At 39.9% G+C, this 22002-nt stretch overlaps 1 protein-coding gene across 1 annotated transcript; it reads left to right on the top strand.

Moving 5' to 3' along the window:
• Positions 1-7288: 7288 nt before the first annotated feature.
• On the top strand, positions 7289-20201 carry FXN (frataxin). Its single transcript, XM_024200161.3, has 5 exons — positions 7289-7390; positions 9225-9322; positions 10516-10636; positions 14435-14532; positions 18640-20201. The coding sequence occupies exons 1-5, from the start codon at positions 7289-7291 to the stop codon at positions 18791-18793; spliced, it is 573 nt and encodes a 190-aa protein (XP_024055929.1). The 3' UTR covers positions 18794-20201.
• Positions 20202-22002: the final 1801 nt, after the last annotated feature.

The raw sequence follows: 22002 nt of genomic DNA, 5'->3' as shown, positions 1-22002 counted from the left end.
GGGCAGGGGTGTGGAGAGGGGTTGGGACAGTCAGGGAGCAGGGGGGGTTGGATGGGTCGGGAGTTTGGGGGGGGCTGTCAGGGGGGCAGGGATGTGGAGAGGGGTTGGGACAGTCAGGGACAGGAAGCGGGGGGTTACATAGGTCGGGGGTTCTGGGGGGGCTGTCAGGGGGGCAGGGGTGTGGAGAGGGGTCGAGGCAGGCAGGTAGCAGAGGGGGTTGGATGGGTCAGGAGTTCTGGGGGTCCTGTCAGGGGGTGGGGAGCAGTTGGATAGGGCATGGGAGTCCCCGGGGGTCTGTCTGGGGGTGGGGGTGTGAATATGGGGTGGGGGTGTGGATAAGGGTCGGGGCAGTCAGGGGACAGGTAGGGTCGTAGGTGGTTCTCAGGAGGGGGCAGTCAGGGGACAAGAAGCAGGGCGGCTTAGATAGGGGGTGGAGTCCTAGGGGGCAGTTAGTGGCAGGGGTCCCAGGAGGGGGGGGTTGGGGGTTCTGAGGGGGGCAATCAGGGGGTGGGAAGTGGGAGGGAGTGGATGGGGGTGGGGCGGGGGCGGGGCTAGAGTGGGGCTCCTCCTCCCCCAGTGTCCTCTTTTTTGCTTGTGGAAATATGATAACCCTAGGCAAAAGTATAACAGGATCCAATAGCTAGAAGTTGAAGCTAGACAAATTCAGAGTGGAACTAATGTGCAAATTATTAACAGTGAGGGTAATTAACTGTTGGAACAATTTACCAAGGCTTATGGTGGATTCTCCATCACTGGGAATTTTTAAATAAAAATTGGATGGTTTCTCTAAAAGAGATGCTGCAGTTCAAACAGGATTTAATTCAGGCTGTGTTACACAGGAGGTCAAACTAGATGATCAAATGGTTTATATGATCCCGTAGTTTTATAATCTATGAATATCCAAAGTTGTTATAAACACTAACCAATTTTTGGAAGAGAGGTTAAACCTCATGTTTCAGAGTTTAATTTCTAACTATCAGGGAATAAAAGGAGAGTAGGGCTAGTGTACATGGGGGAATTAATAAACTATTCTGCTATTGCTGTTCCAGAATATCTATTCCAGTAATTTCCCTGCATAGACAAATTTTTAATGGGAGAGTGGATTATCCCACATCTGCCTAATATGAGATTTCTTGTACCTTTCTCTGAATCCTCTGATACTGGGCACTGTCAGAGACAGAATACTGCACTAATCAGACCACAGGCCTGATCCAGCCTGGCAATTCTTAGGTTTCTTAATTTGATAATCCTCACCCCTAATTGCCTCTGCTCTACTTTATGGTCAGACCTCATGAGATTAAGCTTTCTAGCAAGATTGGTCTGGGAATTCAATAACAGCCTTTCAACATTTACAACGAGGAGTACTTGTGGCATCTTAGAGACTAACAAATTTATTTGGCATATATATATATATATATATATATATATATATATACACTGTACATGAAAAGATGGGAGTTGCCTTACCAAGTGGAGGGTCAGTTCTAATGAGACAATTCAATTAAAGTGGGCTATTATCAACAGGAGGAAAAATCACTTTTATAGTGGTAATCAGGGTGGCCCATTTCAAACAGTTGACAAGAAAGTGTGAGTAACACTAGTGCAGGGGTCAGCAACCTTTCAGAAGTGGTGTGCCGAGTCTTCATTTATTCACTCTAATTTAAGGTTTCGCGTGCCAGTAATACATTTTAACGTTTTTAGAAGGTCTTTCTATAAGTCTATAATATATAACTAAACTATTGTTGTATGTAAAGTAAATAAGGTTTTAAAAATGTTTAAGAAGCTTCATTTAAAATTAAATTAAAATGCAGAGCCCCCCGGACCAGTGGCCAGGACCACTGTGTGAGTGCCACTGAAAATCAGCTCGCGTGCCGCCTTTGGCACGCGTGCCATAGGTTGCCTACCACTGCACTAGGGGGAAATTAGCATGGGGAAATTAGTTTTTAGTTTTTTAGTGACCCATCCACGCCCAGTCTTTATTCAGGCCTAATTTGATGGTGTCCAGTTTGCAAATTAATTCCAGTTCTGCAGTTCCTTGTTGGAGTCTGTTTTTGAAGTTTTTTTGTGGAAGAATTGCCACTTTTAAGTCTGTTATTGAGTGACCAGGGAGGTTGAAGTGTTTTCCAACTGGTTTTTGAATGTTACAATTCTTGACGTCTGATTTGTGTCCATTTATTCTTTTGTGTAGAGACTGTCCAGTTTGGCCAATGTACATGGCAGAGGGGCATTGCTGGCACATGATGGCATATATCACATTGGTAGATGTGCAGGTAAACAAGCCCCTGATGGTGTGGCTGATGTGGTTAGGTCCTATGATGCCCACTTTAATTGAATTGTCTCGTTAGAACTGACTCCCCTTTGGTAAGGCAACTCCCATCTTTTCATCTACTGTGTGTATATATATCTTCCTACTGTATTTTCCACTCCATGCATCTGATGAAGTGGGTTTTAGCCCACGAAAGCTTATGCCCAAATAAATTTGTTAGTCTCTAAGGTGCCACAAGTACTACTTGTTGTTTTTGCTGATACAGACTAACACGGCTATCCCTCTGAAACCTTTCAGCATATAGATACTTTCACAGCGAGTTAGAACCAGAAAGTGCAGAGGAAGGGAACAACTGAAACCATTCTCCTCCCCTCCCCTCCCTTCTCATTTTAAAACTTGTTTAAACCTTACAAAAGATTCATTTCAAATTTTGGGTGAAGGCATGCATATATTAGTGTTTTATCCAAACCATCTCTATTCAGCTGAGTACCAGCAGGAAAAAGCCATATAAGCAGACTTGAAAGTATTTGACAGCAGTTCAAACAGGTACAAATATATCACAATGCTTTGGTCCATATAATTTAAAAGAAACATATTGTGCCTGATGTGCTATATGTATGGTATGGGAGTTAATCCAAATGAAGAAAACCATGTTACATTATGTAGATAGGCCAACTTTTAACCTAGTTAGTACAAACAAACAAACAAACCTTAATATAGATCTTTCTATGACTCTTCTAGTGAAATGTCAAAACTTCGGCAACTCGTAGCATGTAAGTCCATTGACGAATAAAACTCAGGTTTAATCTCCTGAAAAATAGTTTAAAAAGAAAATTATCTTAATTGCTATTTTTTAAAATCATATTTAAGCACAGATTTTTAAAGGTATTTAGGAATTGCACTCGGTATAATAACACATAACTGATTTAGAAACCTAAATATTTTCAAAAGGGATATAGGCACTAAGGAGTCTAAATCTGAAGTGATTTAGACTCCTAAGTGCCTAGATCCCTTTTGAAAATATGTAGGTTCCAAAATCACTAAAGCAGTGCAACACTGCATACAGAAAGGCCTACATACCTTTACAAATCTGGGCCTTACTTTTATGAAACACACCCATTTTGTAGGGGTTATTACTGGATTTGTTTATTAAAGGCAAAACCAAAGAGGTGTTAATACTAACTGCTGTAGTACAGTCACTGTTCAATTTACATTCAAGGGTAACATGAAAGCAATTTGAAAATGCTTAGAAACTTCTAACTACTTAAGCCATTGTGAGGTCTGTCTAGCACTACGGAGTAGGAAAACCACCCCTCCAGAAGCTGCAGAAACCATCAATTCAAAACTGCTGAAATCATTCTCCATTACTACTAATCTGATGCATTTAACTTCAGCTGTGTCTTGTAAAGTGCCGGTTCATTAACTTGAACATTGTTGACAAGCTCATTATTTACACATTCTGCTTGACTAGTGCAAGTGCTAACAATGACGAGAGGACACTTCATCTACAGGAATTCATTGATCCATCTCAAGCAGAGAGAAACCAACATTTCTCAGTCACGGATTGGAATTTATTGAAGATCTCAGGGAAGCGCTACACTACCAATGTACATCGGTGCAGCTCTCCCGTCGGCTTAATAAATCCACCTTCCCGAGAGGCGGTAGCTATCTCAGCAGGAGACACTGTCCCACCGACATAGCACTGTCTACAAGAGGGATTAAGGTCAATATAACTACGTCGCTGAAGGCAGTGGATTTTTCAAACCTTGAGTAACATAATTATACTGAAGTAAATCGTGTAGACCAAGCCTAAGGTGGGCACAGTGACCAATGGGCGGGTGGAGCAGGGCAAGCCCCCGCATCCCGACCCCATTTCCACAGCAGGAATGGGGCAGAGGGCGAACTGCAGGCAGAAGGGGTGGGGAGAGGCCCCCACTTGCTCTAGCCCAGAGGCCCCACAAAACCCTAATCTGCCCCTGGGTGGACAGAAAGAAATGACCACAAAAAAACAGTGTTAGAGGATGAAACAGAGAATGAAAACTACATCTAAATGTCGCAAATCCTTTATACTGTGTCCCTCATTACCTTTAGCAAAGAGAGGCGAGACAAGAATATAAAAAAGGAGGATTGGGCCATCTTGAACCAAAATGAGTGTGGCATATTTACACTTTGGAATCAAAAGGTAACAGACACACAATAGCACAGAAATGCAAGCACCTCTAGGATGAGAGGTTGGTAATCAGTCAGTGCAGGGAACTCTGGCTGCTAATAGGGTGAGGTGATTTGCTATGGTTATGAAAAGTATGATGAGATCTTTGATGGCTCCAGCAAACATTGCTTTTTATGGTCTCATTTGAAAGTTTACTGTGTGTTTGTATATCTAGATAGAGCTTATGTTTCTCTCAATCTAATGAGTAACACGTATTTTTCTGAGAAAACTGTTATATCAGGTTAAGGAAAACAACAAAAGAACAAAAGTAAAGTATCTATGAAAGAGCACTGTGTGTGTCTTCTCTGTAACATGCAAAATTTTTCTGCTTCATAAAATTGCAGCTGCCGTCTCTAGACAGCAGACTCCTAGAAATCTAAAGATGCAGTACACAGAAATCAAAATAATAACTTACTGCTGCAACCTCACAGAATTCAGATTTTAGCTGGGACTGTATTACATTTTAAAATGTCACTCTTTGGAAGAAACGGCAAATTACACATTTCTCTGTTTTAACAGGGAAGCTCTTTTTGTAGAGGGGATACTTATTTCCATTACACTTTTCCAACGGAAACCCTCCTCACTGTCCCCAGTGAGCCTAGTCTATTTCATTTATTTAGATTCAAATAATAAAAGATGCCAGAGTCTTCACCAGGAATTGAAATTAGATGGGGTGTTCAAATCGACGGGGGGAGAAGGGGGTGTTGGAAAATGACTAAATTGGCAACTATTTGACCACTGGGGGGCAATGTGGGAGTTCAGGGGGATGTAGGGAAATCCATTGCCTGTATGAAACTTCAGGCACTGTCACACATCATTAACAACAGAATAAAATCCTAGCACTATTTCAATCATCAATTCAGCAGGAACTCAGCCGGCCACCTATACAAACTCCTTTATTACTCCCTCATTGTTTTGGGAAGCATAACCTCAGACCTCTCCAGAAACCCTATCAAACAGATTTCTATTTTAGTAGATGGGACATCTTGTCTTCCCTTTACTGGATCAGTGTAAGGGCTTTTCTATACAGGGAAATTGCCCAGAATATCTATTGCAGAATAACTCCCTTCATGGATATTATTCCAGAATGAGTCATTTTTTCCCTGGAATAATTTATTCCATTTTGTGAGAGCAGTAATTATGCTGGAATAAAGTCACTTTTATTTTGGAATAGTGTCCACATGGGGAGCCTCAGTAGCTATACCAGTTCATTTTCCTGTGAAGATGAGCCCTAAGATTTACTAGTATGTTACGAACTGCACACTTTCCCCGCCACCTACCCAATTAAAATCCTGTAGCAGGATATGTATTCTAGTATACACACCCTGCCGCGTCCAGTAGGGGGAAGTGCAAGCTCTCCATCTACTGGACCATTAGTGAAAAAGCTGCTCTAGGGATGGTAAAATAGATTTCTGGTGAGCAGCAGTGTTCATGCTGAAGTCTGATGCAACAGCAATAGATCTTGTTTTTTTGCTCCACAGAGGAACTTCATTTGTTTTAATCTTACTTGCTGTGTTCTGATATTGTGACTGAACTCAGTAGGATCTGGAAAAAATGACATTCAGATTTTTTTTCCTTCAGGAATGTGTATGGTCTTGTTGTGTGATAACATTTGTGAAAGTTCTTCTCATTTACACAGTTGGGTCAACCACAGTTTGTCTTCAACTGGATGGAAGCATTTGTTCTTAAGAACATTTCACCAGAAATGTTTACATAGGGCAAGGTTTTTGAAAGTCAATGGGAGTTGTGCTCCTAAGTCACTTGGTACTTTTGAAAATCCCAAACACAATCTACCAGATTCTGGTGTCCTTCAGGGACATCGTATGGTCCAGGTTGGGGTGCTCCCTTTGCCATGTCCATGAAAGCTGGAAGTGTGGTTGAGTGTGGTTATGGCTGTTGGAAGGGGACAGAAGTGATGGAAACCTTTGGAGACTTTTGGTCCTCGTAATGTGAGGTACCCAGTAGTTTGATGAGCAATGGAAGCAGGGCAAGGGAAAAACCAGGAGCTGCAGGATCAGCCCTGAGAATACAGACAGGTGGTCCAGCAGTTGCTAATTCTTCTGTTTTAAGTTCTACTTATTGTCATCATACATATTTTCTGTAGCGTTAAAGCTTTTCTGGACTGTCTCTCTCATTATTTCATACTTCTAAAATATGTATATACTTTATTTCAGAAAGGAATGAAATTGAGAATATTCAATTCAACCTGCACTCTTCTGGGTTTAGATGGAAATGTAGCATGTCTAAGCAGTTATCCCAGGTTTTGCTCTCTTGTAGTGAGTGTGCACTGGGCGGTACAACCAGCCTTGAGTCACATGCTGCCCTCTGTCCCCATAAACAGACTTTTCTAATTCGGGGAGACCTACCTGCCTCCAGAGCTGGCGGGGGTGAGGCTGCCGCTAGCACTGACTAGTCAGAGCCAGAACTAGTAAAGCCAGGGGCTTGGACCGGCAACGTCCCGAGCGCGCTGAGCTCCGCCGGCCCCCAAAGCACTGAAAGGCCGAGAGCTGCCCGGCTGGGGGGGAAGCGATGACGGGCAGGAGAAGGGCTGAGGGGACACAAGCAGCCCTAGCCGCGGTGCAGCCCCTGCTGGCCCATGGCATTGAGTGGGTGGGGCTCTCGGAATAGCCCCCAGTGGCTCTGGCCGGCGGCCCTACAAGGGGACTCGGGGGTCAGGGCGGCAGCGGACAGCCCCCCGCGCCGCTGGAGGGCGGTAGCTGCGGCGCCGGGCCAGTCCCGGGGAGTTGGGCTGACGCGCGCAGAAGCGGCCGCTGCGGGCGGGCCGGGCCGACTCCTCCTCCGGCGGCGGCGGCATGTGGAGGCCGGGGCCGGCGCGCGCTGCGGTCCGGGGCCTGCGCGAGGCCGCGGGGCTCCGGGCTGGGCTCGGGGGACCCGCCGCCTGCTGCCGCCAGCCCGTGAGTAGCGAGCCGCGCGGCGCCCGCGTGACGCGGCTGGGGCAGGCAGAGCGGTGCGGTGCCCTGCCCGGCCCGCGTGTTGGGGGCAGGGAGCCGCTTCCCCCCCGCCCCCGGAGACTCGCCTCTGGCGCCGCTGAAGGATTTGCCGGGCGAGTCTCTATGAGCTGTTTCAAATTCCCTCGTTCCCATTGTCGCCGAGACGGCCAAGCCCCCGTCCCCCTCCTCCCAGCAGCGTTGCGTTCATGCGGCAACGCAGGACGGAGCTGTGGCGCTCTTAGCCCACGTGAATGCAAAGCGCTGCATAGGGGACTGTTGCACTTTTTTAGTAGTTGAGAGGTGGGGAGTGTCAGACTATGTGGCTTTAAATGCTTTGTCATTGTCTTGAAACTGGATCTCTGCCTGCTGCATGAGTGATCGGGAGTCAGGGCCGGAGGTAACAGCATGCAGACACAGCAGCAGAAAAAAGTGTTAGCAGGAGGTTGAGGAGATGCTGCTGAGGTTCCCCCACCCCCCGCCCATTGCATCGTTGGGAGGGAAGCTTTTAAACTCTTTATCTGTGTCTTATTCTATAATCTACTATAGTTGAGGAGCTTTATGGAAAACATTCCAGTGTTGTCATGTCCTCGTGTTGGTGTGAGACAAGAAACGATCAGCAGCACCCAGCAGTCCTCTGTACACAAATTACTCCTTCAGTGACACTCCGAAAACAGAGTCATTATAGTGTTCGATGTGAGATGAATTTAATGTTTAGGCCATTTTCTAGTGGAGCGAAGTCCACAGACATCACCTCCAAAACTGAATACTTTGTCTATAGGGAGGACATTTCCCCAACAATTCAAACCAATTTCCAAACTAATTAACAGCTTTCAGAGAGCTCCAGTTAACAGAACTATTCTAGCCCCTAGAACCTTGTCTGTGCTGTGGGTCCAAAAGGTTTTAACTGGTTTGAATTTTTTGCTAAATTTCCCCAGTGTAGACAAGGCCTGATAAGCCCATTTTCAGTAGAGACAACAGGGAGTGGATGCTCAGTATTTAGCATACTTGGTGGTGGTCTCAGCTTGTCTGAAGACAAGCAGCATGGTGACTGTAATCCCCAACATGTGAAATTGTGAAGATTAGTTTGGGGAATTAGAATATTTCTGTTAGTGTGCTGCCACTTTAGGCAAGTTTCTAGCTTTCTTTTACATAACTTATTTACAGGCTTTCTACTGTATGAGCTGAGTACTTTAGAAACAATATATAGCTGCAACACCCCATTTTACAGGTATGGAAACCGTGATTAAGACCAACATTTTCAAAAGTGACAGTTAATTCGGGGTACTCACCTTGAGACGTTTAGGACTTAATTTTCAAGAGTGATGAACACCCACGGTTCTCATTGATTTCAGCTAGGGTTGTGGGTGCTCAGAACTGGCCATAATCTGACTCCAGGTGCATGAACTCAGGCGCACCAAATTAGTGGACACTTTTGAAAGTGTTGGTCTAAGTGACTTGTCCAAGGTTGCTTAGGAAGTCTGTGACAAACAAAGGAATAGAACTCAGATCTCCTGTTTTCTAGTCTAGTTCCTTAAACACAACATCATTTTTCCTCTTACTAAATCATAGTAAAAGGCAAGTGTGTTATAAACATGCATTTCTGCCTCAAGAATACTGATAGATGTATGGACTGGGATTTCTGTGATAGTTTTTGCTTCTTTGTTGGTCCTGTAAGATAACAAATGAACCTTTAACTAGGAAAAAAAAAAGTGGCTTTGGGATTCTGTTTCTTAAATATGACAAAAATTGACATTTTGTACCATTACTTTTGTTAACATTTAATTTAACTTATTTTTAGGATTCTCATCTGCAACAATTAGACCGTGTTCTAAAGGTTAAAAACAGAAGTGTTCAGTTTATTAATTTAAGAAATGCAGGAACTTTGAATGACAAAAGGTAAGTTTTATTCTGAATTATTTATATGAGAATTCTGACAGTGCATACAGATTCCAGAGAAACCATCTGTAGATGTGGCAGCCATGAAAATTAATATAGTGTGATTGTTGATATGAGCAAAGGGAAAAGGCTAGTCTTGTGGGTAAGGAAAGGACTTGGAATGATCACTTCTGAATTCTATTTCTAGGTTTGCCACAGATTTCCTGTGTGAACTTGGGAAATCACTTAACCTCTCATGCCATAGTTTTCCCATCTGTAAGGTAGAATAAATGATTCCCCACTGTACCTCAGATAAGTGGCATGAGGCACTCTTGAATGAAAGATGCTATAGAAATTCAAAGTATTAAGTAACTTTGCAGTATTTTATGGTAACTAGTTACTTTGTGTTGCCACATTTGTTTGATACTGAAAACATTTCACTGAATTGCATATTGTTATAAATATACATACACAATACCCAGATGCGCAAACTAGGTTAAAGCGCACCACTGAGATGGATTCAAAATTAATCTTTTTTCTGTGAAGAGACCCAGGTTTCCAGGTCTGCAGCTGCCTCCATTTCTCTGTTGGTAAAATGGAGGTGTTGAGTGGTTTACCTAATATTTGTAACATGCTTTGAGATTCTTGGAAGAAAACTACTGTAGAAGTGCACAATTATTATTTTATTGGAATGAATGGGGACTTCCAAAAGAGGAAGTCACTTATGGTATGTAGACAGGATGTGTCTGAATGTTGACATTTTTACAACTTTGTTTATACACACAGTTGCTATTTCCTGTATAATATGTGTCTATAAACAACATACTGTATGTTTTTATAAATATAAATTATTTAGATTTACCTTAAAGATTAAGCAGTACTTGCATGGACAGAGTACTTCTGCAACAATGTTGTATTTTAAAATCTAGAGATCTACCTTGGGCACAGAAGTAACTGGGGAAAGAAACATACTTAGTCCAATTAGCTATCTATAATCTCAGGTTTTAAAATTCTACCTCAATTTATAAGGTGCTTTGTGGCATACGGCAATTTGTGACAAATCACTTCCTCCAATCGCATGTGATCATCTCATGGTTAACGTGTTTCCAAGATAATATTGTTCTTGTTTTGTATTTGTTGTAGGAAAGAGTTTCATGCTAAAGTAATACATATTTTCTCCTAGTAATCTCAGATTTGTTTACGTGCCACTGCAGTTCTTTAGATGAGATTACTTACGAAAAACTTGCTGAAGAAACACTGGACTCATTAGCAGACTTCTTCGAGGATCTAGCAGACAAGCCTTTTACACCTGAAGATTATGATGTCTCCTTTGGGGTATATTTTACAGTTTCTGTTCTTGCTGTAATTATTCTAGGGTTTTTCCTTGGGGGAAATATCTTCATTCAACTAATCTTTAGTGCAAAAGTTTAAGATTTAAGAAACAGTTCACACTGAATAAATAAGTGAAATATATCTGAAAATCAGATTTTTAAATTTGAGGGAGTGGCAGCATTTTTGATGAAAAAATATATAGTACCCTGTTTTAAGATTTAAAGAATTGTAATATTTAGTATTTAAATGATGAAGTTCTTTTTATGAGAATTAAACCATTATTACATGAGGCTGGAAATTGGTTTCCAGTATCTTCTATACTGGTCTCTGATACTGGTGTTACACATGTCACTTTTGAATTATCTTGGTGAAAGTGACAGCTGTAGCTAAAAATTATTTTCAAATACCTATCAGTTTATTTACAGTTGGTGGAATCAATCAAATTTTATGCTGTTGTGCTCTGCTTGAGTTGAGGAGAGTAAAATCTAACCCAGGCCACTGGCTGCAACATAGCTTCTGCACTATTCCGGTCTTTGGACTGAAATAATAGCTGCTTCCTGTTTATATCCCCATGTGGAGGTTCCCAACTACTGGCTCCACCAGATTAGGATTTAGGTGCATATAAACGGGCAGCTGGAGTTTGTGTTCTGTGTATAGAGGCCTTTAGTCTTCAGATCTGTCCATATGTCAGCTTTTCTGAGCACTACATTCACTCTTTATATCACAGAAGTACATACACAATGGGAAAATAACACCTTAGCCTCTTTTTGTATTGGTAAAACTGATAAGTAATTGATCTGGTCAAATATTCAGTTAATATTTTACCTGTAACTTATCCAGTAAATAATAGCAATGTATTATTCAGCTCCTAGTGTTTTGAATAGATATTGAAAAGCTGTGATTATTAGCCTTTCAATATCTATTCAATATAAAGAATATTTTGAAAACTAAATAGAAAAAATAACACCAAAAAGTTTGGTTTTGTGTTTTTTCTTTAGATTAAATATTTTTGATATGCTTCCTCACTTCAATTGCCTTTCTCTCCAGTAACTTTTCAATGTAGTGTTTTTGGCATGTACTTACTGAAAGGTTTGGAGGATTTTTATTTACATCAATCTTAATATGTACATTCTGACTGTTTGGATTCAAATTATGAAAATACTAGTAACATGACAAGCCACAGGGTGGCACACTTGGAAAAGAACTGGCAGAGTTGTAATATCTGTTGACCTTTTAAATTTCTCCATTCAGTTAATATGTGGTGTGCTGGAAAAAGTCTCCCTGGAGAGTAATCCTGTTAGCAGAAATTATTAATGTCCATAACAGCATGCAATAGTTTCATACTAGCTATGCACAAAAATGAAAAATTAGTTTTCAAGTGTTGTTTTATATTAAATTAACCTTTAAAAAATGTATTTTCCAAAGTTTCATGAATAGTACAGAATGAATGTGTGAATGTTTTGATACCAGGGTTTGAAGATAATCTTTCCTTAATTTACAATGTGAAAACAAAGATCATCTCTCTTATGTCTGACACATCATTAGGGCTTCTGATTTTAGCTTTTAACCTATTAAAGCACCCCGATACAAAAAAAAAAAAGGTGTTTGTCCATTAAACACTGGAAAAACACCAGAAATGATTACTTGTATCTAAGAGCTTGTCTACAGGAAGCAGTAATGCAGACTGCAGGAGTGTACTTTCTAAGGCACACTAATGTGTTGTGCATTAACTGGTCCATGTAGACCCTGCTGGCACGCACTGAAGGCTTCCTACTGCATTATAACATAGTGCTGTTTGCAATAGTACTACGTTAAAGTGCACTAGGGACCATTACATAGAGATTACTGATTACCATATATACTACTGTAATGAGTAACGTCATCATATATGTTATTAATTTACAGTATATAGAAAGAGAGCCCTCAAAGCCCCCAATTTTTGGACATCTACATAAAATTTAAAAAATGCTAAAAAAATAAAACCGAAAAAACGGAAGTCCCATAATAATGTAAGTGTTGATGTAGTGTTCTTATTAGATCAGTTGAACCCTATTTGGTACTAGTATACTTTAACATACAGCATGCATTATGGGATAATGCTGAACACTTGTGTTTAGCTCTGAACATTAGCTAATAGAATATTCTAACATTTGTGCAAATGATTTAATTGGAATAATTTGTAGCATTCAAAGCTCTCCAAGGTATTCTTGTTTTACCTGTTTCATTTCATTCTGAGAACACTGGGAAATAGTAAGGAGTGAGCTCACAATGAGACTGGGAAGAGGTTAGTTTTAATCCTCATGACACATTAGGCTAAAGCAGTACCTAGTTAAAATAAAATAACTGACAGGGAAATCGAATGACTCGGTATTAATTAGCACCATCAGAGGTGTGTTTTATTCATTTGCACTTCTTTTCCCTCTATACCATAGAATAATCAATCAACCTTTGTTTCTTTACTGAACTCAGACAGTAGCAGGGCTGGGCTTTAGATTAACACATCACTTGTGAGATATCAGTACAGTAATCAAAAGGGTTGGCTGATGTTGCAGAGGAAGTGGGCTCTAAACTGCTGCTTTTGCTATGAAATTATGTTGAACTTTCAGTAGCTACTCGGTCAAAAGGTAAAATGCTGTTGAAATTTCAAAACAAATGGTTACCTACAGAAAATTAAAACTGATCTACCAATTGTCTTCTGGATCAGAAAAAGGTAATGAGGGATCGCAAAAGGTGCTGTGAGACAGTGTGGGCTGCAGTGCATTTGGGGAGGCTGTCGGGAAAAAGAAATGTGCGGCTATCCTAATGCCTGAAGTAGCCCCACAGTACATAATCTACAATACTGCTATTTTTTTTAAGTGTAATTGAGGTCACTCTCAGGTTTACTCAGTCCAAGTGGAATCTGTCTTATGCCCTTAAAGTTAGGACTCTCCAAAAGAGTTATAGTTGCCCTCCAAAATTACCTTCTGAAAATGTCAGGCCAATGTAAATCTGTAATTCAGAGATGGAAGGAAGGAAGTACAAAGGAAAGAAACACTTTCTTGGAAAATGTTCTATAATTGATATAAGTGAATCAAAACAAACCTCAGATAGTTAGAAGTGGAACATTCCTGAGGTATAATCCAGGATCTGGGCACTTCATCACAAGTTATGTGGGAATGTACTTGTCCCACTCATTTGGAGACCATATACAGTTACAGAAAAGTACAGTAAACCTGGATAGCTCGGAGATTCAGTAATGGGACATGGAGCCTCTTGCCTCTGGCCACCTGTTTTAATAGGTTTCAGGTTGTTAGTGAACAAAAATAGTTGCTTTCTGCGAGCTGTTGAATGTTCTCTGAAATTAATTGATGGTCTCAATCCAGTTTCTAGTGGACTGAATGCCCACTTCACAATTGAGCACTAATTAGTGCACATGCTGGCAGTCTCAGAAGAGAAGTCAAAGCTCACAGGAGTATTATTTATTTGAGTCCTAACAATGTGGATGGTACTGTACCAACACACAAGTCCAGATCAGGAGAGCTTAGAGTCTAGATCAGACACAAATGATATATGTGTCACCATGGAGACTGACAAGTTTTCATATCTAACGGTGGTCCCACTGGTCATCAGTGAGGCAGAATGGCATAGCAGATTGTGGAGGATTTGAATTTCCACTGATGATGTTTATTCAGATATCTCACAAGTTGCTGTTTTGATCTTTATATCTACAGTGTCTTATTATAGAAGAAAAATCATAATTCTTATTAAGTAATGGTACATCGATACTTCTCCCTCTTCCCTCCTCCCCCCTTTATGCTTTAGAATGGAGTTTTAACAGCTAAACTAGGTGGAGACATGGGAACCTATGTAATCAACAGGCAGACACCGAACAAGCAGATTTGGCTGTCCTCTCCTACTAGGTAAGTAATTATCTGTATGCTAGGAAATGCCTGAAAATTCAGAGATGAATTAAAAGCCTGCCTGCTAGCCCCGTGGAGACTATTTAATGCCCTGATCACATATTTTATGCATTTTCTCAACACATACACCCAATAGGATTTTCCCTAGAGGTATAACAACTAGTTGCTGTTTATACTTCAGGTGGTGACCAACAGAAATGGACAGGCTGACCCACAAACTAGTGCAGTAAAATGTATAATGTAATAAAATGTGTTCCATTTTTTAAATGTCAAATTTCAGAAGCACTATGAACGCGACTGTAGCCTATTCATAGAAGACTAAACAGCTGTGACAAAAGAACTGTCTGGAAGAGAAATGAGATTGTGTTATGGTCTAACACTGTTCTTTATGGATTGACCCTGTAAGCCTGTGTACGAGTTCCTTGTTTTGTTCGTGTGCATATTTTCTACAGTTTAACTGAGAGATGTTTTTATCGATCTTGGGCAATTCTTAATGTGGAGGTCTTTATTGCTGTGTCCTCTGCCTTGTCTTCTACAGCAGTTTGATCCATTCCAGGTTTTGCAGTTGGTTCTGACTGGGAGTGAGATGTACAGAATGTGTTGAAAGAATGTCATGAGTGGCCTCACCAAAAGTTTACAATGAAATCTGCCACTCTCCCAGCAGCAAACTGAGGGAGTCTTTCATCTCTCTGGCATTGTTGATGAATGGTTTAGCTAAAAAGGAAAGACAAAGCATAAAGATTCACTGTACATATGCAGGTAGATTTCTTAGAGGTCATTCAAATAGAACATACTAACTATAAAATCAGGAATGGATGAAGCTATTGTGCAGTAGGATTAACATTTTTGAACGTGAAATTTTAGAGAATCATCTTATTTTAAATAGTCCACCTAAGTAATTAAAATACTCCTTAGTGATTTGCCTTCTAGCCTGCTGTAACTGTTTTTGGTGTACACTTAGTTGGTGTACAGCAGTGACTCTCAACCTTTCCAGACTTATTGGAAAGTCCCTTTGGGGAGTCTGATTTGCCTTGCGTACCCCCCCAAGGTTCACCTCACGTAAAAACTACTTGCTTACAAAATCAGACATAAAAATACAAAGGTGTCACCGCACACTATTACTGAAAAATTGCTCACTTTCTTATTTTTTTCCACATACATTATAAAATACATCAATTGAAACAAATATTATACTTACATTTCAGTGTATAGTATATAGAGCAGTATAAACAAGTAATTGTCTGTATGAAATTTTAGTTTGTACTGACTTCGCTAGTTATTTTTATGTAGCCTATTATAAAATTAGGCAAATATGTAGATGAGTTGATGTACCCCCTGGAAGACTTCTGAGTACCCCCCAGGGGTACGAGTATCCCTGGTTGAGAACCACTGGTGTACGTTATATTAGATAAGCCATTGTAGCCTATTGTTAGCCCCTCTCTCCTCCCAGAATCTTGTTTGTTTAAATAAACAAGATATTGCATTTCAAAGGGTTTTTATCTTGGTGAGGCAATACGCAAGAAATCAAACAATCCTTTTTATTTATGTCTAGACACTTGCAGACAGTGCCTCAGAATCCAAGTTATGCATAAGATTTTTTTTTAACCTCAAGCATAAAACACAAGTTCAGGTTCTATTACATCTGTATCTGGAGATTAAGAAGTCAGAGAGTTTATATTGTATTTGGATCTATTTAACTTTTATGTGCCAGTGCTAGCTGAATGAAGAAATACATGTTCCTGAATAACAGATTTGTGGAAAATATAAATAGTAGTTTTCATCTTCAGTATGTTCAAGGGATAAAGAAAGGAACACCAAATAAATAAATAAATAAAAATAGGCTCTGCTAAAAGCTCCTGACCCTGAGAATTTTTCATACGTTTATTTGTCTAAGAAATCTCTTTCCCTTGTAAAGATTTGGCTTTATGTTCATCTGTGTATGGCAAACATTTGTGTATTTCCTGCAAGAAAACACTGCATGTTTACTTAGTTTTCCAACTCCTGCTAAGAGGTCTTGTAACTTTTATATGCAAACATGTACTGCATGTACTGTAACTAACGCTCATAACATCTGTGTCCTGGATGTGATGCGCTATGGAGTGGGAGAAGCAAGCAATGCTGCTAATGATAAACAGTATTTGAATATTGTGGTGTTTGCTATCTCAACACAATAAATGTAAAATTGTTGAGTGTTAATGACCACTTTGGCAACAACACCGAGAGACAGAGATTACGAGGCAAGAAAAGGAAACTACTATTGAATTTCTCTAGCTCCAGGCTGCTGTGCTTTGTTACACACATGCAGGTGAACTAAGCCTGCATTTATATGGCAGTATACAATTGGCACATTCAAAAGAAGGTGTGCCACCTGCACAAAGTTTCTCTTTTGTGCAGCTCCATTAATTAAAGCTTTTAAACATTGCAAAATGTCTTTAACAAACAAGGCCTAATTATTTTGGTTTCGTGATCTTTTAATGCTTTATAAAATGTATTCATATTCTCGTGTGAGAAATACACTTACTGTATAGACACTTGGCATTTTGTTAGAATTCAAAAGATCCTTATTAAAAGGTAGTAAATGTACAGCATTTTGAAGGTGTAAAGCACTATACATGTTTATTATTTTATATTTGTTAAATAAAGCACAGTGATTTGATATTTACTAGGTAACATTTCAAAACAGTTCCCATCATTCATCAAAATATTTTGTTTTAGTCCAGTTGCCGTAAACCATATCCCATTCTAACTTTTTATAGGCTGTCTCCACATCCAGAATTGCACATGTTACAGTGTAACAGTAAAAAGTTACTTCTTTTTGCAAAGGCCACACCAGTGAGAAACACATAATAAAATAATTGGAGCACATAATCCTGACTCAAAACAGCCATCAGCTCGAATGCAGCAGAAGAGATGTCCCTACAAGATCCCAGTCATTTTGACTTACCTTTGTGTGTTCTTAATATTTTTAGTTCATGCCCTGAAGGTTATTCATTGCGATACTGTGAATAATTTAAATATTGAGGTGTCAATTTTTCTGTTAGTTTTTAGACACTGCAGCCTGGCATGCATGTACAGGACAGCCTGTCTTCTAGCAGAGTTTGTACTGGAATCACCTCTAATCCCAAGGCAATTTGACCTAGAAATATGATTTCAGAGATAAGAGGTTTCAAGACATCCTTGTATTTCATTCTCTGCAGACATTTTTATTCTTTTGTCTCCTTCCCTTCTTACTACTTCACCAAATGACCTCCATGGCAGACATAGATTTCTGTGTTGACAAGTCAAAACTGCCTTCATTAATAATAAATACTTATTAAAGATCCTTGCAATTATTCTTCCCATTTTCCAGGTGCATAACTGAGGCAAAGGTAGATGAGCCTGCCTAAGCTTGGTGGCTGAGTCTGGAAGATAGAATCCAGGTCTCCTTACTGTGTTTGTTGTGGGAGTGAAGCATTTCATGACACCAGGAGTTCCAAATTGCTCTCAGATATAGATCTCCCACATGGCAGATTATTTTTTATTTAGTAATTTAATCCTGTTGTGTTTAACTTGAGAGGGAAAATATTCTTTGCTCTGTGCAGTGAAGCGTTTTGGACATTTGCACATTATAGCATTGTGTTAGAATGAATACTTTATATTAATACAGTGCTTTACAAACAACTCTTATAACACTCTTAGGAGCTAGGTATTATTACCACAGTTACAGATTGTGGAGAAGGTAAATCAAGTGAAGGAGAGAAGGACCTTAATGGCCTTGATCCAGTGAAGTGTATAAGCAAAAGTACTCCCATTGAAGTCCATAGGACTACTCACATGTTTTAATTTACATGCATGCTTAAGTGCTTTGCTGGATTTAGGCCTTAATGATTTCTTCAAGGCCACGTGTTGGAACCAGTGTGAGAGCTGGAATTAGAATTTGGTGATGATTGGCTTCTAATCCATGCTGAGACCATGAGCCACACACCTCTTTCTTGCTGAATATTGTTTTATTTCTGGCTGCTTTCTTTAACTTAGTAATTCAAATCCTCCTGGTGTTTGTTTGGAGATGGCTGAAATTTCAGAAATGTTTGACCTATGCTCACACAGTATACATGTTCTGTTTTCTAGTGGGCCCAAACGTTACGACTGGACTGGAAGAAACTGGGTGTATTCTCATGATGGAGTATCCCTTCATGAACTACTAGCAGTGGAACTCTCAGCGGCATTGAAAACTAAAATAGACTTATCTCCCTTAGTATACTCTGGAAAAGGTGATACTTGATCATTGTCTACCTCAAAGAAATCAAAAGACTTTGTCCTGTTGCCCCTCTTTGGTATATAGTTCCTAAGGTTCACACCTTGTTCTAAGTTTGTCTTCATATTTTTGTTTCAACTTCACTATGTTGTGTAACAATAATGTGAACATAATATTTTTCTTAGCTCTGCATGTTTGGGTTTATGTGTTAGTGTGTGGATTTGTGTTTGTTATATGGATTTTTTTTGTGTCACTGCCTCCAAAATTCATAGCTAAGAGTATGGTATTGGACACTGGTTGCCCCAACTACATTCTGACTGGTTGGTTGGTGATTCATCAGTAGTGCACAGATGGGATCTCATGACCAAAGAAAACTCTGCTACTTACCTTAGGCCATATTGTGGAACCCTTACCCAGGTTCCATTGAAATCAATTAGATGAACTGGGGGGAGTAAGGTAATAGTCTATGTAAGAGCCTATTGTGCTTAAAAGAAAATAAGGAAAGGGAAAATGTTTTTTCTTTTCTATAACAGGTGTAATAGGGATTTTCTTCTTAAAATATCACAGGATTTAATCTGAAATTCACATTTCTGCCTTTGCCCCTTCAGACTTATCCTTTTAAGCTAAGCTTCCAGCTACCAGTTCTGCTATCAGCAGGGGTCCAAATGGTACATGGAGCTGAAAAAAGTGTTTGATTTAGTTTAAATGTCTAATGATACATTCATAGTTGTAGAGAAAGGGATCTATAACCTTTTCCCTATTTCCTTGTGCTATGAGTGTCTTCATAGCGTAAGCATACATTGCATAAATATATAACTCTTTAATATTATTATTATTAAGCAAAGCGAGGATGTTCTGTTCCAACAGCAATAAGCTATGCCAATTTTTGCATTGGCATAGCTCATGCTGCACTTCTCATGTAGTTGAAGTGAGGCACAAGGCCAAAGGCAAAGTGACAATGCAAGGCTCACACTGATGCAAACCTTGTTGTGTTATTGCTACATTCTTAGGACTGAGAAGCTGGAGTCTTCGGACTAGCTGAGAAATAAAAAGAAATGAGGACAAAAATAGGTGATTCACTCTACGTATTACACCAAATAACTTGTAAAAAATAATTTAATAAGTGACATGCAAATGTGTGACGCTATAAAATTTGCCTTACTGTAGCATTACCATTATTTCTTTTCAAAAATTGTATATAAAAAGGGAGCCCAAATTTGCTGTCACATTTGAAAGACTGAGCCACATTTATGTAAGCTTTTAGCATTACATTAAAAGAGGCCTGGTACCGATTTTGAAATGCAACATTTTCTTGGGTTCTGAGTTCCCCAGACAACTTCCTTGTGTTTAGAATGACATGGCTGCCTGGTTGGCTAATACTGTTACTGATGTGATATGTCATTGAAAGATATCTAATAAATATACAGTATTCTTAGATGGTATTGTCCATTATTTAGGATTAAAATGGAATTCTTGATACCAACTCTTGGCCGCTATTAATTAAAATATGAAATATCTCATTGGAGCCAGTTCTGGATTAGATTCTGTGCTGTGTATGTGTATGTTTCAGCCAAAGGAAAAAGGGAGTCAGTCACCTGAAACCTTCTCTGCTAAATTACTTCTGAAATCAAGGAAATAGTGAGGGCTACCAGTATGAGTTGGTGAGACCAAAACACACCACTACGCAAAGCAGAGAGAAAACTAGAACAGTTAAAATGGATGGGGGTGAGGAGAGAAATACCTCATTTACAGCAAATGGAAATTTGAGATGTAGCTGTTTAAATTTCACCCCTCGACAACTCACAAAGCTAGATTTAGTCAGACATGTATAGACATTAGTGGTATATTCACACAGCATTTTGGCAGCCACAGGAGCAAGTCTTCCAAGCTGGGTGACAGACTTGAGCTAGTTGGATCCATGCTGGCACTGTAACAATAGCTGTATAGACAGTGTTTTGAAGTTGCAGCTCAGGCTCTGAAGCTTAGGGAGGGGCAGGTTGGGAATACAGCTACACTTTACGTGGTCCAGCACAAGACTCTTGGGTGAAGAGCATTTCCAGTGCAGAACTACAGTTGTAGAAAATCTTACTAATGGATGTTAGAGTATGACCAACTGTGCAAGTGCTAATCTAAGAGCTGGCTCCACTAATAGCCACTTCCCAGGCCCAACTAATAATTGGGAAAGACCGGAGAAGAAGTAGAAGATTGCTGCACCCTCTGATCTGTCCCTCTGCACTAAGGCCGCAATATGTTTACACAGTTGATGGGTACCATTACCATGAGGATAGGTGCTAAAGCTCCTCTTGTCTCTTGCTCACTTTGCTTCAGTTGTGGCATCATGCTCTCAGACAAATGTGCTGAATTCAAAAAGGTTGAAAATAGAAGGTTAAGAAAAGCCCCAATTTATTAGTTCATCATTTCTTTAGGTCCACTAGTTTCACAGAATGAAAAATCCCACCCCGGAGGGGTTTATAGTCTAAATAATGGATAAGACTGACAAGTGAGGATATACACAGTAAAGCTGTGTGAATAACTGATTTTTTTTCATTTTCTGGCTGAACCAAAAAATTTATAAAGACCAGTTTAGGTTGACCCACAACAAAAATTTCAAGGTTTTGGTTAAACAAAAAAGTTGGGAGGGGGGATTATGGAGGTGTTTTGGATTTTTTGGTTGAACAAAACATTTAGTTTCAAAGGTTTTTTTTAACCTTTTAAAAAAATATTGAAGTAAAAATCAAAATGAAAAGTTTTAAATCTGAACATTTCATTCAGAAAGTGGTGAAATTAAACACCGTTACTTTAGAATTTTTTTCCTGTGTGTGTGTTTGTGGGTTTGTTTTTTTTCCAAAACCATACAGCACATTTGACATGAATTCACAAATTGTTTTGGTCAACCTGAATATGTTTAAAAAAAATGTCAGCTGAAAAATTTGGCCTCACTCTTATAAGCAGAAATAGGGCAGGGAGAGTAATGAAATGGGATAGAGAGATAAAATTGGATTGTTAGTTCAGTTTAGGCATCTGTTTGGGTTAATGGCTCAGTTTTGAGTGTTTGAGCATAAACCACTCAAGTTTGTAGGGTGTTGCAGAAGTGAGTTCTTGGGAATGATGTAGATGTTTAACTATTCAAAGTATAAGGGTCAGCATAGGAAGAGCAGAGAAGTCAAAGGCAGTTGGAGGTGGGCAAGGCAAAAGGGGACATGAAAGGATAGGTCGGTGACATAGGTGCGAGTTGC

This window comes from Terrapene carolina, unplaced genomic scaffold (genome assembly GCF_002925995.2).
Source record: "Terrapene carolina triunguis isolate 2854851 unplaced genomic scaffold, T_m_triunguis-2.0 Scaffold113, whole genome shotgun sequence".
Lineage (NCBI taxonomy): Eukaryota > Metazoa > Chordata > Testudines > Emydidae > Terrapene > Terrapene triunguis.
The sequence above is the reverse complement of the archived record's forward strand: the minus strand, read 5'-3'. Positions and strand labels throughout refer to the sequence as shown.

Coding starts and splice junctions, on each gene's coding strand:
- FXN (XM_024200161.3), top strand. CDS start 7,289: ATGTGGAGGCCGGGGCCGGCGCGCGCTGCGGTCCGGGGCCTGCGCGAG. Junction 7,391..9,224: donor CCGCCTGCTGCCGCCAGCCC/GTGAGTAGCGAG, acceptor ACTTATTTTTAG/GATTCTCATCTGCAACAATT. Junction 10,637..14,434: donor ATTATGATGTCTCCTTTGGG/GTATATTTTACA, acceptor TTTATGCTTTAG/AATGGAGTTTTAACAGCTAA.